The following is an 18,062-nucleotide window of genomic DNA, read 5'->3' as shown; positions in this document are numbered from 1 at the left end:
TTAACAGTATGCAATATAATAGTACTAAACTTCAATTACACAAAAATTAAACTTTGGGACAGCATCAATATGAAAGACTTCTTAGAAAACTAGGACTCAGTCCAAGATCCTCAGATATGTACATTGCAAAAACCACTCAGTTTTGATGCCCAGTTGGTGCCAGCTTTGTCCTCTGAGGGACTGCGTCCATTGAGAACTATGACCCATCCATACTGCTCCCTAATCCCACTCTGCCCGGCCACATAACATCCTGTTTTTCCAAGTGTCTAAGGGAGAGTGATCAGGAAGCAGGAGGCATGAGCTGTGCTTCATTGTTTCAGAAGAAGCAGTGTCTTCTTCCTCATCTAACAGCTATATTGAACAAGGTAATGCAATTTAGCCTAAGGATGCTCCTTTCTTCCTTAAAGCAGCAGTTAGAGGAACAGAAAGAAGGCAGAAATGACCTCATGATCCCAGTAAAACTCCAGCTGGTTCTGGGGGAGGTGGAATCAAAGGCTGATTAGCTGGACAAACTGTCTAACCTAACATGGTAGAGTCAGTGGAGAGAACTTCAATAACTTCAGAGGAGCTACATCAGACTGTCATTTTTCCTCTCATCAGTGCTGTGCAGCCACACTGAGCTGGATTCTATTGGCACATCTCACCCAACATAGGAGGGGAAGGGAACTTCTCTGCTGGCTCGAAAGTGACTGAAATAAGCAAATACATCACCCTCAGGAGCAGGATTTTACTGTGCTCCCAAATCAGACGTATCTCCAATACGGATTTCTTTACCAGTGAGACACATGCATCTCTGTCTAGAGAAGCTCATCTCACTGTTCAGCTACACCCAGAGGAGTCTGGGTCTTTGACCTGATGTAAACAAAGAAACACACAGAGGATGATTTTGTAATCTGTATGTCAAACCAGGTGATCAAATTCTCCTCTCATACAAGTTTTAGATCAGCAGATAATTCCACTGAAGTCAGGAGGCGTTTGAGGAAAACCCAGCATTATATATTTGCATTAAATGCCAAAACATATCCTAAAATACTCCTATTGACATCTGTCACTGAAACACTTCCAGTGTTGACTTCTCAAGAACACTTTAATAATTAACAAAAACTCTGTTACCAATCAATAACAACAACAACAAAAAAACCCCCAGAAATAAAAATTAAAAACAAAAATAAGTTTATCATCTTTGTTAAATTCCTGTCAGCCACTTGAAATCTTGTTTATCTGTTCCATGAAAATAAGCTTGGCACGGTTTATAAACACTTTCTTTTATCTAGAACATATATTGCGTATCAGAAATTCACTTGGCTAGAATACTTTTGTTTAGTACAAAAAACTGCCTTCCAGTTATAGCTATGAAGCTCCACACAGTTCAGTAAATGAATTCTCCTGGTATTTCCTGCAGTAATGGTTCCTCAAATTTAAATCGTTTGGAAATGGCTTTCTGCTCAGTTACTTTTTCTTTTTCTGACTGCCTACATTGTCCCAGTGTATATGAAGCCACTACAATTAGTTCTTCTGTCACTATTGATTCTTCCTCTCCAGTTTTCTCAGCATCTACTGATTTTTCAGAGGCAGAATCCGCATCTTTCTGGATGGCATCACTGGTCTCCCCTTCTGTATTCTTATTCCAGGCCCTGCAAGTGGGATTATCACTTTGTTCTAACCATGGATGCTGAAGACATTCTTCAGCAGTTGCCCGGTCCCTGCAGAGGAAGGAAAGCATTAAAATAAATGTCCAGATGAATACAAAATCCAGTACCTTGCAGAAGAGATCCCCACAAAATACTTCAAGGATATGACTGTATTAAAGACAGATAGAATTGGAAACAAAAAAAACCCCACTGACAGCTATCTTTTACCAAAAAAGACCACAGCAGTTCAAGTAGATGAACGCCTAGCATTTAAAATAAGGGAAATTAATAGATCCCCAAATATGAGTTTATATTTTCATGCTGCCAACCAACTTTCGAAGTTTATACAGATTTTCTTCTTATATATAGAAAAATTATCCAACCTTTACATTCTTCAAGTATTCCCACAGACAAGCAGTAAGCCATTTCAATAGCTGACATATCCCATGAAGTTCCACAGAAAACACCTGTTCTATTTGGGAACCTGGAATTTCCATTTCGCTGCCCATTGAGAAAAGTGTACCAATGAACCGAAAAAGGCAAGGTTCTCTACCAACCCATCCAAAATTAAGGACTCAAAGCTGAGTTCTTTTAAAAGACTTCAGCAAAGTACCTGCAAGAAGAATGAGTGTACTGTTCACTGCTACAAGCTGCAGTTCATACACAGTTTTCTGAAAGTAATTTGAGTTTTAATTACTAACATCTGGACATCATTTGGACTATACATGCTTGGATGGAAATGGAGGAATTCTGTTTTCATATACATAAAAAGCAAAAGCACAGTGCAATCAAAGTCCCCTCATACTTTAAAAATGAAAACACTAGCACTTGCTACATTTAAAATTAAGTCAGGCTGACATATTAGCATATACAATTGTGCATTTTACTTACTCAGGTTTCTTAACCAGCAGAGTTTTGATGAAATCCACAGCAGACTCTGATACAAGGTCAAAGTCCTCTCCAGAGTAACTTACGTTCATCTGAGATATATTTAAGAATGTTTCTTGTTTATCATCCCCCAAGAAAGGCGATATCCCTGTTAGCATAACATATGCCAGTACTCCAATGCTCCTAAATTAAAAAGTAAAAACCAGAAAAGCAGTTTTTTTGGTTGCCTTTTTTTCTTAAAAGCAAACAAACAAAAAAACCCCCAAAGAACAACCCTTTTCAGTACAGTTATGATGACCATTAATTTGTTCAACTTACCACATGTCAGTTGCTGTACTGATTGGGTCATAACTCAGAATTTCAGGAGCTATTCAGGGGGGAAAAAAATGGGTTTTGTCATATGCAGACATTACATTATAGTTAAAAAATGCAATAATGGTCACGTGGTAAAATTTAAGATAAGCCATTTGAAGCATGACAGTCTTTTGAAATCAAGATATTTCTATTCAGGTTATTTAAGTGGTTTCTATCATTCGCTGTTTTTAAGTATAAAAAAGTATTTTCCTTTTATTGTCATCTTCAGAAGCCAGGCCAGTCTCCTTCCCAGTTAAGGAATCTGTAAGCAAGTTTCTTGCAGACAAAACAGAAATATCGAACATTGCATATTCCAGCACTGTAACCCGTAACTATGAAGATACACCACACAACTTGAAGATATTTTCAAGGCCTGGAGTGGTTTGGGCTTTTTTAAAAAAAAAACAGAAAACCTACGCTGGCTAAAATATTGTATTCAGAGACTGAATATGTGAATTTAAACTTTTAATCAGAGCAATACATGTTATCACTGCTGGTAAGAATCATCTAAAGTGCGTCTTCACTTTCAACAAAAGCACACAATCATATTTCATTAGACTGGCAAGACTTGCCAGTTCCACCTTTGACTGCAGTGCCACGTCCAGTAATAACTTGATCCTGCAACACAGTGACTACACAGCCAGGTTGGCATGCTCCAAGTTCTCTTTTTGCTCCCCAGAAGCCTGGACTATTCATCATTCCTATAGTAACAACTTACCTACGTATTCTGGAGTTCCCATGATTTCTCTTAGTTCCTCGCTGCTCTTCATTATTCTGGAAAGGCCAAAATCTACTATCTTAATGTCTCCCAGAGGACACTTACTGGTTAGCAGAATATTTTGGGGCTGAAAAACAAGAGGAGGAGACTTTTGGGATCACCCAAAACTAGTGTCTATGACATCATATTGCATAATTATTTTAGACCACAAGCAGCAACAGTGCCTCCCATAACAAGTATGATATCCTGGATCATTTATGTATTTCCCCCAAGGTGATTTTGAAAAGACACGTAGGCTAAAAGGTGTGGTAGGATTTTCAATTTAGAACTGAGAATCAAACCTTTGTTAGTTAGCTTAGAACACATTGGAAATACATGCCAATATCTGTCATTTAACAATAGCATGTAAGTACCTCCACACTTGTACCTCTAAATCCTTTTTATCACCTCTTTAACACCTCTCCCCTCCTTGATTCTTCCAATAGATGGTGTAAAGTACCTCCCATTGAAGGGTTTCCAAAAACACCCAATCGTTTAAAAAACCCTGAACACACAAAACTATTTTGACTGCACCTGTTTAAAGGTCTGTTGCAACCAACCTGAATCCTGTTCAAAGTACAAACAACTGTATTACAGAACACTAACTGAAGAACAGTTGAAAAAAAATATAGCAGCCTGAAAAACAGGTTTTTAAGAGCATCACCTTCGGATAAACTTGTTTGCGCTGATGTCACTAGATCATGGCTGTCTTCTTTCAAAGCACCTTTGTGGTCATTAAGAAGTTCCTTACTATTTTAAATGCTAGTTCAATTTAAAAATAAAAATCTAAAAACTAACTTTAGACAACAGGTCTTAGATTTTTTGCAACTGAAGCATAAAGTTCCCAAAAAAAAGAAAAAAAAGGTTTGACCATCCCTACCCCCAGGCCAGTAATCACACTGGGTTTTATCATTATCATTAACTTCTCCAAACGGTAGTGCTGACAATTGACACAAAATTCATGCTTCTAGTGAGCCCAAGTTCCATGAAAGTGCAGAAGTCTTTATTGGGAACCTGGATCATCAACCACACTTTTCAGGGTGGTTGAAAAGGGAGGAGGACAAAAGACTAAGAACAGCAAAGCAACCACTGACTGATAATCCAGCTGGAGTAACACCAACATTTATACTTGTCTAGTCACAGAGCTGCTATGTCCTCCATCCCCAGAGTCACTCATGAAGACATGCTCTCACATGAACAGCCTTGCTTTTGAACACAGAAATAAACCTGGGCAAGGACATTTAAAAAAACTTGGGCCAGTTCTCCTCACTGCAAGAGCTGAATATAGTAAAGTTTTTTGATTCCTGCAGAATTAAACTGTGCTATTTGAAAATAACTCCATGATGTTGTCAATCTATTTTCTGTTTGTAAACCTACACATTAAGAATAGCTCTTTCTAAATTTTCTTTACAAACTGGGATCTGGTGGCTGTACAAAGGCTTTTGGAGCTGCACATTACCACATTCTTTATAGTTCAGATTTGTTATTCTCTATTTGTATTAGAAAAGCAAACATCCAAAAAAGCTGACTGTGCCTCATTCATTAGCCTCTCAGATGTTCTTCCCAGTGAGAAATTTAGTTATGTTGTGAAGAATCAAATTAAAAGCATGAGAAAAGTATTTGTTCTCTATATTTAAATGAGGAAAAGTTTTTATGGAAAAGTTTTGTGAAACCCTTCAACCCTGTATTTTAATATTTTTGTAGATAAAACAGTTGCCACAAGTAGTTTTGTCTTTTTTTTTTAAAAAAAATCTTATTATGCAAACACACCTATGCAGAAAAATACCTGTCTACAGTATGAATTGAGTCTTAACATGAATTGAGTAATTTTCTTATTTTAAGGAATCATTATGGGATTCATGTGAAGTGCCAGCCTAAAAAACAGTATGAAACTTAGAAGAAGCCATAGCTTCAAACTCACCATAGTTTTCAGCTTGACACCATTACTCTCAGACTCTCAGAAAAGTAAGATAATTTCCTCACACCTGTAATTCTGTTTCTCTTTTGGTTTCACGCTGCTGGAATACATCTAGGTTTGCCTAATGCCTGTCAGCCCACAAAGACAGGAGAGACGCTGGCCGGAGGCTCTCCTGGTGGCTATTCTACAAACGGCCTTTCGCTTTTACCCTCAAGCACTATTGAAATTGTTGATGGAAACCATCAAATGGCAACGTTTGAAAACCTCCCCCTCTATTGCAGCAAGGCTTAAAGGTTCCGTTTAAATCCTCTTATTTCTTGTATCTTTACTTGGTTTCAAGAAGATATGTTAAGAACTAAGGACACATAATAAAGGTCGCATTTTTAAACTAATCGATGCCTCACCTTACCTAACTTCATTAATGTTGCAGATTATCTAATTATATAATACTCAAAACCCCTCAGATCCCTAGAAGAAAAGACAGGACTTATCCAAGAAATAATGGTCAGAAACAGGAAAAACAGACTAGGTGAGATACCCCAGCTGCATTATGTGTAAAGATACTAAACTAGGCTGATTCTAAAAAAGTAAAGGACCCCCATATCTTCTTCCTCAGCCCCCACGACTTCTTAAATTCTTTCCCATTCCCAACTACTTTAAGCTTTTACCAAACACCATTTCAAGATTAAGTCAATCAGCAAATGAGAACACAGAGAAAGGAAACTTCCCTTACTCTGCAGCTTTTAAGCACCATTAAGAAGAGATGAAAGACTCCTGACTACAATCTATGCACACCCTACAAATTAAATAGCATCAACACAATACTGTCAAGTGATAATTAATTTGCACTAGGTAGCATTATATTTGCTCTTTATCCAAGTCAAAACTGGACTATATAATTGTATTTTGCTATTAAAAACACGACATATTTCAACCATCTTTCATGGTTTTGGAAAGAAATGATCAGGTGACAACCTTGCTAAGCCACATCAAAATACCCCATTTCCTTCTGCAGTGCTTAGTCTCAGGAAAAATCTTGTATCTATTAAGAGGGCAAAGGAGAAGCTAGAGCAAGGTAGCTGTCAGTGTCACAAAACTGGTTCGTAAAATTTATAATATAAATATTAGACTGACAATTACATACTGACAACCACTTGAGTTTAAATTCTTCTGCGTGTAGAATTTAACTTTTTTGAAGGCGCAACATATGGAAAATTGGATAGACCTTTCCAAAGGAATTTGTAACAGACAAATGAAATGGAAATCTTCAGAGACACAAAGGTGCAACTAATAGCACAAAACCCCCACATTTTAGCAAGAATTTGTAAACTTTGCTATTGGCAAACACCTTGCATAACATACAGTAAACATACAGAAGTCTTCCAGATGCCATCACAAAGTACTTAGTAAATTCCCCACTGCTTTAAGCCACAAGGTAAAGCAGCAAGAGACACGATACAACAGAAGATGAGGACAGCAGGTTAATAAATATGTGGCCAAAGTGAGCATCCAACTTTTTGAGTTCTGTCAAAAATGGGCCTTTTTTTAAAGTCTTGCAAGGCATGTGGATCAATTAATCTTTGCAAGTCATGGTTTTTAATTCTACCATTTCCGTAATTTTATTTGCTGATACTCTGAAGACTTCCATAAACCTTATTTTGCAAAAGACTGATAGTTTTATATATCATGAAAGTCATCACACTGCAAGTAGGACTCCAATTAAGATCCACTTTTAAACACACATTGCACACTGCAGTTATGTATAAACATGTTAATTAACCTAATCACTAGACAATTTGCTCTGCTAATGAACTTTCGTAAGGCAGCAAAACAATGCTGGATTTTTCAGTGAGAACTGCATGTGCTCCATGTTATAGCATAAGTTTTCTGACCAGTTGGAAATTTTTTAAGTAAGCTTTTTATGAATTTCTTTTCTGGACAAAAGCTGTAATCAACATCCCAAGTCTACTTTTGCAAATAAATACTGAAGTCATATAAAACACAGCACATTGCCAGTTATGGATATCCAGCTGATGGTGCTAAGGAACACCACAACTTTAACTACAAACATGTACAAATATATACTGTCCACAAAGGACATTTTAATTTTACACGCTTTGCTTCAAGGAAATTCAATGGCCAACCATTGTAGAGACACTGAGTATCTTGTTTAAGCATCCTGGAACTTTGAGGAATTCTAACTGCTCATTTTTAGTCTTTCTGAACACTTATTCTCACATCACTTGCCAAAATTTTTCATTAATTATTTTAGTACAATTATTAATATTCTGTGTGTATGACTCAGTCAAAGAATTCCACATATAATTTGAATAAATGTTTGGAAAACCAGTTAGGTGACATATTTGTGTGCAAATATGGCTCATCTGCTTTAGCTGATGAATGGTTAATGACATGCTAAGTTATATATTAAGTACATACAGCCTGATACTGGAATCTACTGGTAGGTTTGTAATAGTGCCAAAATACTAAGTAAGTAGTAAGTGTAAGTAAGGATCTCAGCAACAGAACAAACATGCAGCAGCTTACAACATACTTAGTAAATATGAGAATAGGACGTGTAAAAAGAATTTTAAAAAATGTAATGCAAGTTACTTTTCATACCACCTTATTAGTAGTAAACTAGTTCAACCTCATCATGAGATACAGTTGCATCCACGTGAGTGCATGGGTGGAAGCTAAAGAAAATTAACTGGAGCTTGCTGCCAATAGGAGAAGATAGTTTTCTGGATCCCTGTTACAACTTCCTTTTTAGCCGTAAGATTTCATGTGATGGCAACTGTACTTTTGCCTTGATTTAGGTCAAAACTATTTTTCAATTAGAAAAAATACTTATTTCAGTAAATCATGATAATTTATATACCAATAGGGTGTTAGCCAACTGTTTGGCAGCAAATGACAGATTTAAATTAGGTTTTACAGTAACTGGGAAAAAAAAAAGGAAGAAAATGCTATAAATGTACTTAACACATTAATTTACCAGTCCTGTTTGAACATTTCATTCTGGAACATTACACTTTATTCCACCAGTGTCACTACCACCCTTCTTCTTCATTAAAACTCAAGTCAATACAAAAAACAAACCTGGTTTTCAATGGCCATATAATACCCAGACATTTTTACTGAAATGTAGAAATGAGTCAGGTCTTACCCAAAGCACTCATTTCCAATTTAAGGTGCGAGGCAAATTAACTTTTGAATTCATTACATTTCACTTAATCAAATGAAGTTTCTATTTAACATAATCGTAGAAACCCCTCAAAAGGCTTGCAGACCTGGTGGTTACTCTATCCCAAAAGTTTAATTTTATCATTCAAGGCGTAATTCGGTAAAATTGTGTTAATTACAAATTGGCATTATTGTGACATATTACCAGCAAGAAAGTCAACAGGTCAGAAATCAGTAAGAAAAATACAGCACCAATCTTACCTTTAAGTCAAGATGAACAACATTGTTTCTGTGCAAGAATGAAACTCCTTCTAATATCTGCTTCATAAGTCGTTTAACATCTTTTTCTTTGAAGGCCTCCTCTCTTTCAGCCACACACTGGTCAAAGATTTCACCTCCAGCAGCACTGTGGAACAGTAGGAATATTGTTTGTTCAAAGACTAAATTATAGCACCCATTTGGCCCTACTAGCACTTTTTTTTTGTATAGGCAAGATCAGCAGGAGGTATAATCCAATCATGATATTTTCAGTTATTAGACATTTGGAAGCTTTTACAGCCTTGGAAGTGTTTTCTGCAGTGTGGCAGCTTTGGAGAGAAGCAAAGATTTTAGTCATTTAGGTTAGAGAATATGAATAGTACAGAAATTTTGGGGACTACTTTTGAAACACTACTGACTTTGCTTTCAGATGAATGCCACATTTGTTTGAGGACATTGTTTTCATAGAAGATGTGCCTTTTGCCATTCTTATGAAACTACATGGAAATCTGGCCAAGGCAAGTCTTTGTAAATATAGAACAAAGCAGCCCCACCTCCCATCCTCCTCAAAATGCTGCACATACTCAAAAGAATAAATGTAAAGTCTGCAATTGAATTGTTTATGAAGTCTCTGATATACAGGGATGCATTACAGGTTTCTAAACTTCTTTCATCTAAAAATAGCACTGAATTTTAGCTCTAGCTTGCTTCCCCTTTTGTTTATATATGTTTAAACAAATAACAGAATAACAAAAAATATAAAAATAACTAGATATGAATGAATGTTTCTAAAGTACTCTGAAGCCACATGCAGTACCAGCTCTGTATAGCAATGGCTCTAGAGAAGTAAAATTGTTTTACAATACAACCCGGTAGCATCAAAAGTAAAATAAACTGAACAGAAGCTCCATCTTAAAACAAGAATGGGCGTAAGAATGTTAGAATGGGGCCACTTTGCATATGGATTGTTGAACTACTACTATGAAATCAGCCCATACACCCTTTGTTCTGCATGAAATTCTATAACCACCCCTCAGGAAAAGGTGGTGAAAACCTTGAGGACAGCATCCTCTCCAGTTACACCAAACTGACATGCAAAAATGACTTTGCACAAGCATTAATCTTTATTGATGCATACCCATCTACTCTACCTTTGCTTGCTCTTTTCCAATGAATTGTATTGCCTAGGCTATCCTGAAGACAGCCAGGCACATTCAACATGAATACAACAGCAAATGAGAGTTCTACAAAAAAGGTGCATTTCAACCATGTTCCCCCAGAAAAAGAACACTTAAAATATACTCAAATTTTCATTTTGCCTACACTAACTTTGCTGCTACAGTCCTTGTACTTTCAAAAGCCTCACGGATTAAAAAAAAGTTTTTTGCCCTCCAAGTATTTTCACTGCTATTATTTTAAATTTTCTCTGCAGATTTTCTTACCAAAAAAAAAAAAAAAATTAAAAGAAGGTTAAATCTTAACCTTTCCTAAAGAGTTTTACACTTCTGTTCTATATGCTGGCTGACTGGTACAGCAGTACAATTTGATTTATTAAACTAAGATTTTCTTTCAAAAAAACCCCTCTCTTAAATAATTATTTTTCTTCATTCTGTATCAAAGATGATAGAGCTCAAGAACGAGTTTTTCAAAGGAATAGTAATCCTTAAATTCCTTTTGAAAAATTTCATACACTTGACACTATTGCATCTTCCTTCAGTCCATTTTTATTTAATTCATGGAAATAGTAGTATTTCAGCTTTGAACAGGATTTAGATATTAATGACATTTTTAAAATGAACATCCGTTAGTGTATTCTAATATCCTAAACCAAGTTCCTTGAAAAAGCAACATCAACCGGATCTTCCAGACAGGAATAGAAAAACATCTACTGCAACCCATAAAGTAAACTTTCTGCTTTAAGAATGCCATAATATGTTACTTGAAGAGTGATTTAATTCCTTGTAGCAGTGAATTATAATGCACATACAGTGATAAGATCTACCACCAAAATTACTAACACAATGTGTTTTAGAGCAATAGCCCTGGGATTTTGCTGGTAGAGCTCTGCCACTTCATGTAAGGAAAAAATACTTCTGCTATTTAATTCTGTGAAATTGGATTTATACCCAAAACGTGGGATCACACTTTACATTTAACAGACCCACCTGAAAAACCAGTGCACGTCGAGGGTGGACGGGCCTTATAAAGCCCTGTTTGCTGTACGTCTACTTGGTAGGCACCTGCTACAATTTGTTTATTAGTGTAACTTAATTAAAACTGAGGTAGGCACTAAAATGTAAGCCACCTAGAATTTTAATACTACACTTAAAGAACTCTGAATTATAGGTTTAAAAGTCAAGACAAGAAAAGTTGGAGCAATGTCCCATCAGTGAAATCAAGACACAAGTGCTACCAATGTGAGAGTAGAAAACCCTTGATCCAGAAACTTTTAAATTTTTAAAATTTTTTTTTATTTTAAAAAAAAGTATCTAAGTCCCTCCCTATACTTCTGAAGATGCCTGGGTTCATCAGCATTTTTAAGAGTGAGACATGCAAATACAGCCCTCACACATGCACACCCACTTCATGACTTACGAGACACTGCCATTCCCAGCTACCATAGGCACTTGGTTTTACAAAATAGTTTCACATGGGAAGGTGACTTCACATGCAATGTTTTGTTTTTTGATCTTTGCTGTTTGGGATGCTGATGGAACAACTCCTTCTGGACAATTCCTTCTGTCCAAAAATTACCACATTCAAACAAGTAACAGCAACCCTTTACAAGAACACACGGAAATTTAATACTGCAAGACCGTTTTGTGTATTGTTGCTGTGGAATGAGCTTAATTGATTCCCTTAAGGAAAACAGTCAGGAAGCTGTGAGCTAAGCCAGTCACAAGCGGTTGGATGCACAATGTCAAAATGAACTCCAAAAAGACTCTCCTGCACACCTAAGCCAAGTTTTGCCAAGCTCCTTAACAATACTTTAAACACAGCTATTTTGTATTTTCCAGCTAGACTTCAGGGGAAAAAGAAATCTAACCATAGAAGGGATCAAAATACCTGCTAGGAAAGTATCATAGGCGTGTCATTATTATGATTTCTGTATATATGCAGACCAAGAGTACTCTGGTGTTAATAATATTTACCCATTTTTCATTAAACTGTAGTTTTTCTAACTGTCATTATGAAATAACTTAGCAAATGACTGGACACCCCCACCCACCTAGTCAGAAAACGTTCTGAGGAGATAAAAGCAAAGAATTATCCTTAGAACAACAAAGTTTTTAGGAAAACAAGCCATCTTAATCTGGAAAAAAAAATTGATAAGGACATATTTAAGAGCAAAACAGTGTGAATTCAGTGTTACTTAAAATGCATTATTTCTCTAGTACACCCTCCCTTAGCTAAGTATGTGAAAAAAATGTGAGGCATAAGAAGTCTTTCCAAACTTGAAAGCTATGGCAACCACAATTCTTTAGCTATTTTATTTATGAAAGTACTGTTGTGCTATTAATTTCTCTAGTTTCAAGTGAAATCCAACTGCTCTTCATCAGTTAAAAGCATGCTAACACTTTATTACTACTTAGCAGCATAAATGAGCTAAAAGTCATTTGGAAGTCTGGAGCATTAATCTTTGTTACAATTATGTTTGACTTTAGATTAAATGGAGACTGCTTATCTTCCTTGAAATGTATCTTAACAATGAACTGTATGAGATTCAGCATCAAACTTCTTTCAAGTGCACTTATGAGACACTAACACAGTCATTTAACTTATCATTAGAAAGAGATTGAACAAACCTATTTTAGGGCACCTGAAGAAATGAACCATTCCCCCAGCTTCAATGGATCAGATATTACGTTAGTGTTCTAAAGGACCTAGAAGCACGAATCACCAGAGTACAGACATGTAGACCAATTCCTACTTGATTTCAATGCTGAGTTATATACAGTGTGCAACGGACAAGAATTTGCTTCCTGAATCTTCAACTTTGTCAAAAGTCTTTCTTGAAAGGGTTATCTTTGCAAGATAATGGAAAGTCATCTACTTTCTGTACATGGAGCTTACAGTACAAGCTGTTCACACCACAGTGGTAGTAACACTACCAGCAAAGGTTCTTGCTCACTCTGCTGACAGCCGTAATTCTTTCCCTTGGCTAGGCACACCACTGGATAATAAGCACACTTACTGGCAATTTTCCAGTGTAAGGCTACCATAACATACCTATGTCCCTAAAGCCTGAGAAAACTGTAAATCCATATCTGATGAGAGGACATGGGAAGAGAAGCATCCAAATGCATTAAGTTGTAGACATTGGTCTTAAAAGTTCTCTGTTTTCAGACAAATGCTTTTATTTTTTTGCCAGGTTTTTTTGCCAATTTTGCCAATCAGGCAGCCTAAGAAATGAATGAAACACAAGCAAAGGTAACTAAGACCATTTGAGAAGTTTTCCCCTAAAACTTTTTTAGGACCTTTAGTCTTGATTTGAGACTGCTAACTAGAACAACTCTGCTTGCTACTCTAATAGACAAGATGCAAATATTGGAGCAACACAGTTTTTTGTGATTACAGTGGGTTTGCTTCAAGTTCTATCTGTTGAATCCCCTGCCAAATGGACCATTTCCTGCCAGCAGACTCTTATTTTAACCAGTCACACCTCCAGTAAGCAGGACAACAAATCATGTCCAAGACTATATAAGGCCATTAATATTAATAGATATTATAGATATTATCTATTAATAGATATTATTAATGTCCATAGCATTATCCAGGTCCATATAGCTACAGGTGAAAAAACACTTCATCCAGTGTATCAAATAAATACTAGCTGTGTCTTCAAGATGATAAAGACAACTTCTTCCTTTTTTTAAAGCAAGGATAACGAAAGTCTATTGTATTTACACAAGGCCCTGGCTCAGTTCAGAGGCTCTTCACACTGTAATATTAATGACGAAGACTTTTGAAGTTGCACTTACAGGTTTCTGTAACATCTGACCCACTAATGACCCACTAATATCATCTATCCCTTCCATAGATGTGTAAAAACATGGTGATGAGCACTTACAAAAACACCAGCTCTTAAGCATCAGATGCTCTACTGCTTTTTCTTTCAAAAGGAATTGGAAGATGACAGGTAGGTTTCATACAGGTATCAAGCCCAAAAGTTACCAAATTTGCTTTTTTCTTTTTTTATCTGATATGTCAAGTTTACCAGACTATATCTTTACCTTTTCCAGCAAAATTCCAGGTTCTTTTCATTCATTCAGTTTTCAGTGAAATACAGAAACATAACTGACCTATAGATTAATTCCAGGCTTTATCTGTTACCCTGTCAGCCTTACTTACCCCTGCAACTCTGACATACATACCCTGACTGAGGTCTTATGACAACAAACCAGAGACTGTTGTGAGGATGGATGCAGACAGCCCCAATTTGCTCTGCTACAGCTGAAGCCAACACTCTAATGCCTCCTTGCTTCCCACTGCTCAACACTTAATATTAACAGTGGCCAATTTTAAGTTCATTTTCTGTCAAAAATTGATAGTGCTTGAAAGACAAGCCTCCATGTAACATTAATATTTCTCTTCCTGAAGGCAAAACACTTCCTGAAGGCAAAACCCTCAGCCCTTTTGACAGATTCCACAAGACAGGAAACTTTAAAACCTTAGCAGATGAAGTTAGTGGCCAAGAATTAAGTATTTATTTTACTTCTTCAGGAGATAAAGATCTGCCACAAAGACCATCAAGCTTAATAGAAACTGAAAAGCCCTAGAGAAGCTTGCAGTCTAGGTATGTTCTTTAATCCTCTGCAGACAGAATGTCAGAAATTCACTAACATTCATACCTGTTTTGTTGCAACATGTCTCTGAAACATGTTGACTTTAAAGAAGCATCCAGACATACTTGCTGAAGTCAGGGAAAGACTATTTTTGTAATTTACAACTCCAGCACACAGCTATTTATCTGAAACAAGGTATGACTGATGCATATAAACCCAATAATTTTGCTAATTACTGAACAGCCTAGTTAATACTTCAGATTAGAAGAGTTTTGCAACTGGAAGAAAACTGAGTTCTAAAAGAAAACTAGGAATTTTGCATCGAAATTATCACAAAGCTCATTGCTCATTTAGATTCCACTGCTCATATTAAATCCTACGGGATCTAGAAAATTAAACTGTATTTTATTTTAAATTTCTGCTAATGTTTAAAGCAGCTATTTATGAGTTGTCAGTAGCAGCAGTTAAAACCCCAGAAGCTCTGTCACACCTATGTATTATAAAAGATACTTGAATATTTCATACCTCATGACTTCATTAAGAGCACAATGAAGTTTAAAAAATGTATTATAGAAGGAATTTTGCCTTAGGAGGCACGGTCTCATTCCATTTCACTGAACTTTAAAGATACAGTTTCTTTTGACTTCAAAACGAGATGTGATTGGGACACAAGATTTCTCACCATTTCTTTTTGCTATCAAGTAAGAGAAGAGCTGCACAAACTAGATTTATCTTAGCAGACAAGTCACTTCTGAACTATTGAGCCTCACTGTTTGTCTCCTAATTATTTAAAATCCATAGAGCTTAACAAGAATATAGAGTTCAGTCGCAACAAGCATTTGGGTGTATCTTTGGAAGCCAGCTAGATGCCCTAGTATCTAAAGTCATTGGCATACGAGATGAACAGTCATGACAGCTGCTGGAATACCCATCGGGACAAACTCAAGTGGAGAAAACCACACAGACAAATGCAGAGTCAAGTGTCGTTAGAAACTATTCTAGGTCTCAATCCTCCTCCTTTCTTTCCCCCAAAAGATACTGTTTTAGCAAGCTTTCTGTCTTAGGGGGTTTTGATAGTTTCTTTCTAGCAATGATGTCGCTTTCAATACCTTTTTTATAACTGGCAAAAAAACCACAACAGATTTCATCCCGTCTTTGCCACTGTCAATGAAATAAACTTCAGTTGTTGAACAGATACTCATTGCTTCTTTCCTCTTCCTCTTTTACAAGTAGGGAGTGTACATTAAAGATGCTTTAACTACATAAATTATAGTTCAGCTTTGAAAGATACTACATAATTAGAGAAATTTGTTATAATCTGAAGTAGTTATGAGATTGCACATAACTTCTTGTAATCGTCATTTTCTTAGCAATTCTTCTTGAAGTTAAGCAAGGGTAAGAGGCAACCAATAAAAACTTTTACATTATTCACATTGATACGCAGTATTTTTACATTATTAGTTTTAAGAAAATACTGCATAAAGTTATTCAGGAATTATTATTAATACTTACTATTCCAGGACTAAAATCATCTCTGTTGCAGTTTCATAAACTTCATGCAAGTTAATGACCCAAAGGTTGCACTGTGCCAGCTCAAGGACTGCAATTTCGTGGATTATTTCCATCCGACAGTCTTGACCCTTTCTTCTTTTTCTCATGAACTTTGCTGCAAACTCTCTTTCAGTGTCTTTCTGGATACACTTCTTCACCACTGCAAATTTTCCCCTGAAATTAAATAATAATTAAATTTTACATTCCCTAGTGACAGCTTTAGCACTGCCTTTATAAATTAACGTTTCAAGAAACTTGAACCAAATCACTGTTAAAGGGTGCAGTTAAGAGACAATCTGAATTCAGAAAGATGCCTTGCTGAGTGATGATCCCTGTGTTTGAAAGGTAGAAACACCCCAGCTCAGAATGTAAATAACCTCCATTAAACATAAAGAATTTAAAAAAAAACCCCAATCAATTGAAACAACCTGGTTTTCAAAAATACAGAATAAACAAGTTGTGCTAGTCCCAAGATTAAATTATCCTCAAAACTTTAATTAAAAAAGCTGGCAAAACCAAAATGTACAAATAAGCAATTTATGCTTTCTCTGATTATCTCACAGTAACCCAGTTACTGTTTTCTCAAGTATCCCACCATATCCAAGGTAACAGCACTCTCATTGAATCCTGCTCCATTTGCCATGCAATATCCAGACTCTACATTTTCTAAGATGGCACTTTGTATTTTCACCATGGCATGTCTCAAATGATAACAGACAGAGTTTTTTGATTAACAATACTCAAAATCCCTTACTTACACAGTGAGACTAAATAATAAGGAACACAGATAATTTAAATACAGTGAAGCAGCTTGACTAACATCAAGCTTTGTAGCATGATTTTTGCAGCAATGCCAAAGTGAATAGGAACACTGAGAGCAGAGAGAGCTGAGCACAGTGCTTAGCCCACATTAATGAGCGTCACCTCGGCAGAACACACACCTGATGATGCATCAGACCAGCTCAAACCACACTGCAGCGCTTGCATCACACCACTTCCCCCACAGCACTTTGGCAGAAGTGGCTTCTCTTAACTTCCCTGCAAGAGTCCCACACCACCTGCTCCACTCAGTTCCATTCACACAGTGCTGATTTTTAGACTGAATAGGTATTTTAATTAATACCTGTCACTAATGCAATGATGAATTCTCACACTTTGAAGTATAGTAATCTTACTTTAGCTCTTTCCATACAGGTATAATAATAATCAAAACTACCTTTTTTTTATTTTTATGTAAACATTTTCTTATAAAGCTGCAGGAATAACTTGGAGATCTTTAGTTTGGTTCTTTACTTACTGTAGGGTTGCTGAAACCAAAATAATAGTCCTCATCTATTTTGGGACACAATTACAATGGCTTTTGCCTCTCCCATCTCCAAGCTGAAGTTCACAAAATTAACTACTTCAGCTTGTGTCAAAGTTTTCACTCTCCTAGCCTATTGGCAGAAGACTGCTATTCATGAAATATAACTGCTAAACAAAGTTGTGGTCGGCTTGCCTTTAGTAAGCATTTGTTTCAAAATCACACAGTCTAAATGAATCAAGTCAAATAAGTACCCACAAAGTGGGTATTTGCTAGGCAATCTCAATAAAATAATTGGACTTGTAACCACTGATACAGCCACAGTTGTTCCTCTAGGAATAATATTTTGCATAAGCACACATTATCTACAGCACAGTAGGTATTAAGACTAGATCACAGCACAGTCCAGATGTCTGGTGAAGGTAGACAA

At 36.4% G+C, this 18,062-nt stretch overlaps 1 protein-coding gene across 1 annotated transcript; it reads right to left on the bottom strand.

The window, feature by feature from the left end:
* Positions 1-1,156: 1,156 nt before the first annotated feature.
* Positions 1,157-16,520, bottom strand: STK17A (serine/threonine kinase 17a; the record flags this gene model as incomplete). The annotated part of the gene is made up of 6 exons (XM_017734590.1): positions 1,157-1,703; positions 2,523-2,702; positions 2,838-2,886; positions 3,592-3,718; positions 8,996-9,140; positions 16,291-16,520. Coding segments are annotated over 6 exons (1,065 nt in total), but the record flags the coding sequence as incomplete, so codon positions are not given.
* Positions 16,521-18,062: the final 1,542 nt, after the last annotated feature.

The sequence above is a fragment of the Corvus brachyrhynchos genome, unplaced genomic scaffold, assembly GCF_000691975.1.
Source record: "Corvus brachyrhynchos isolate BGI_N302 unplaced genomic scaffold, ASM69197v1 scaffold94, whole genome shotgun sequence".
In the NCBI taxonomy this organism is placed as follows: Eukaryota; Metazoa; Chordata; class Aves; order Passeriformes; family Corvidae; genus Corvus; species Corvus brachyrhynchos.
This window is presented reverse-complemented; position numbering and strand designations above follow the sequence as displayed.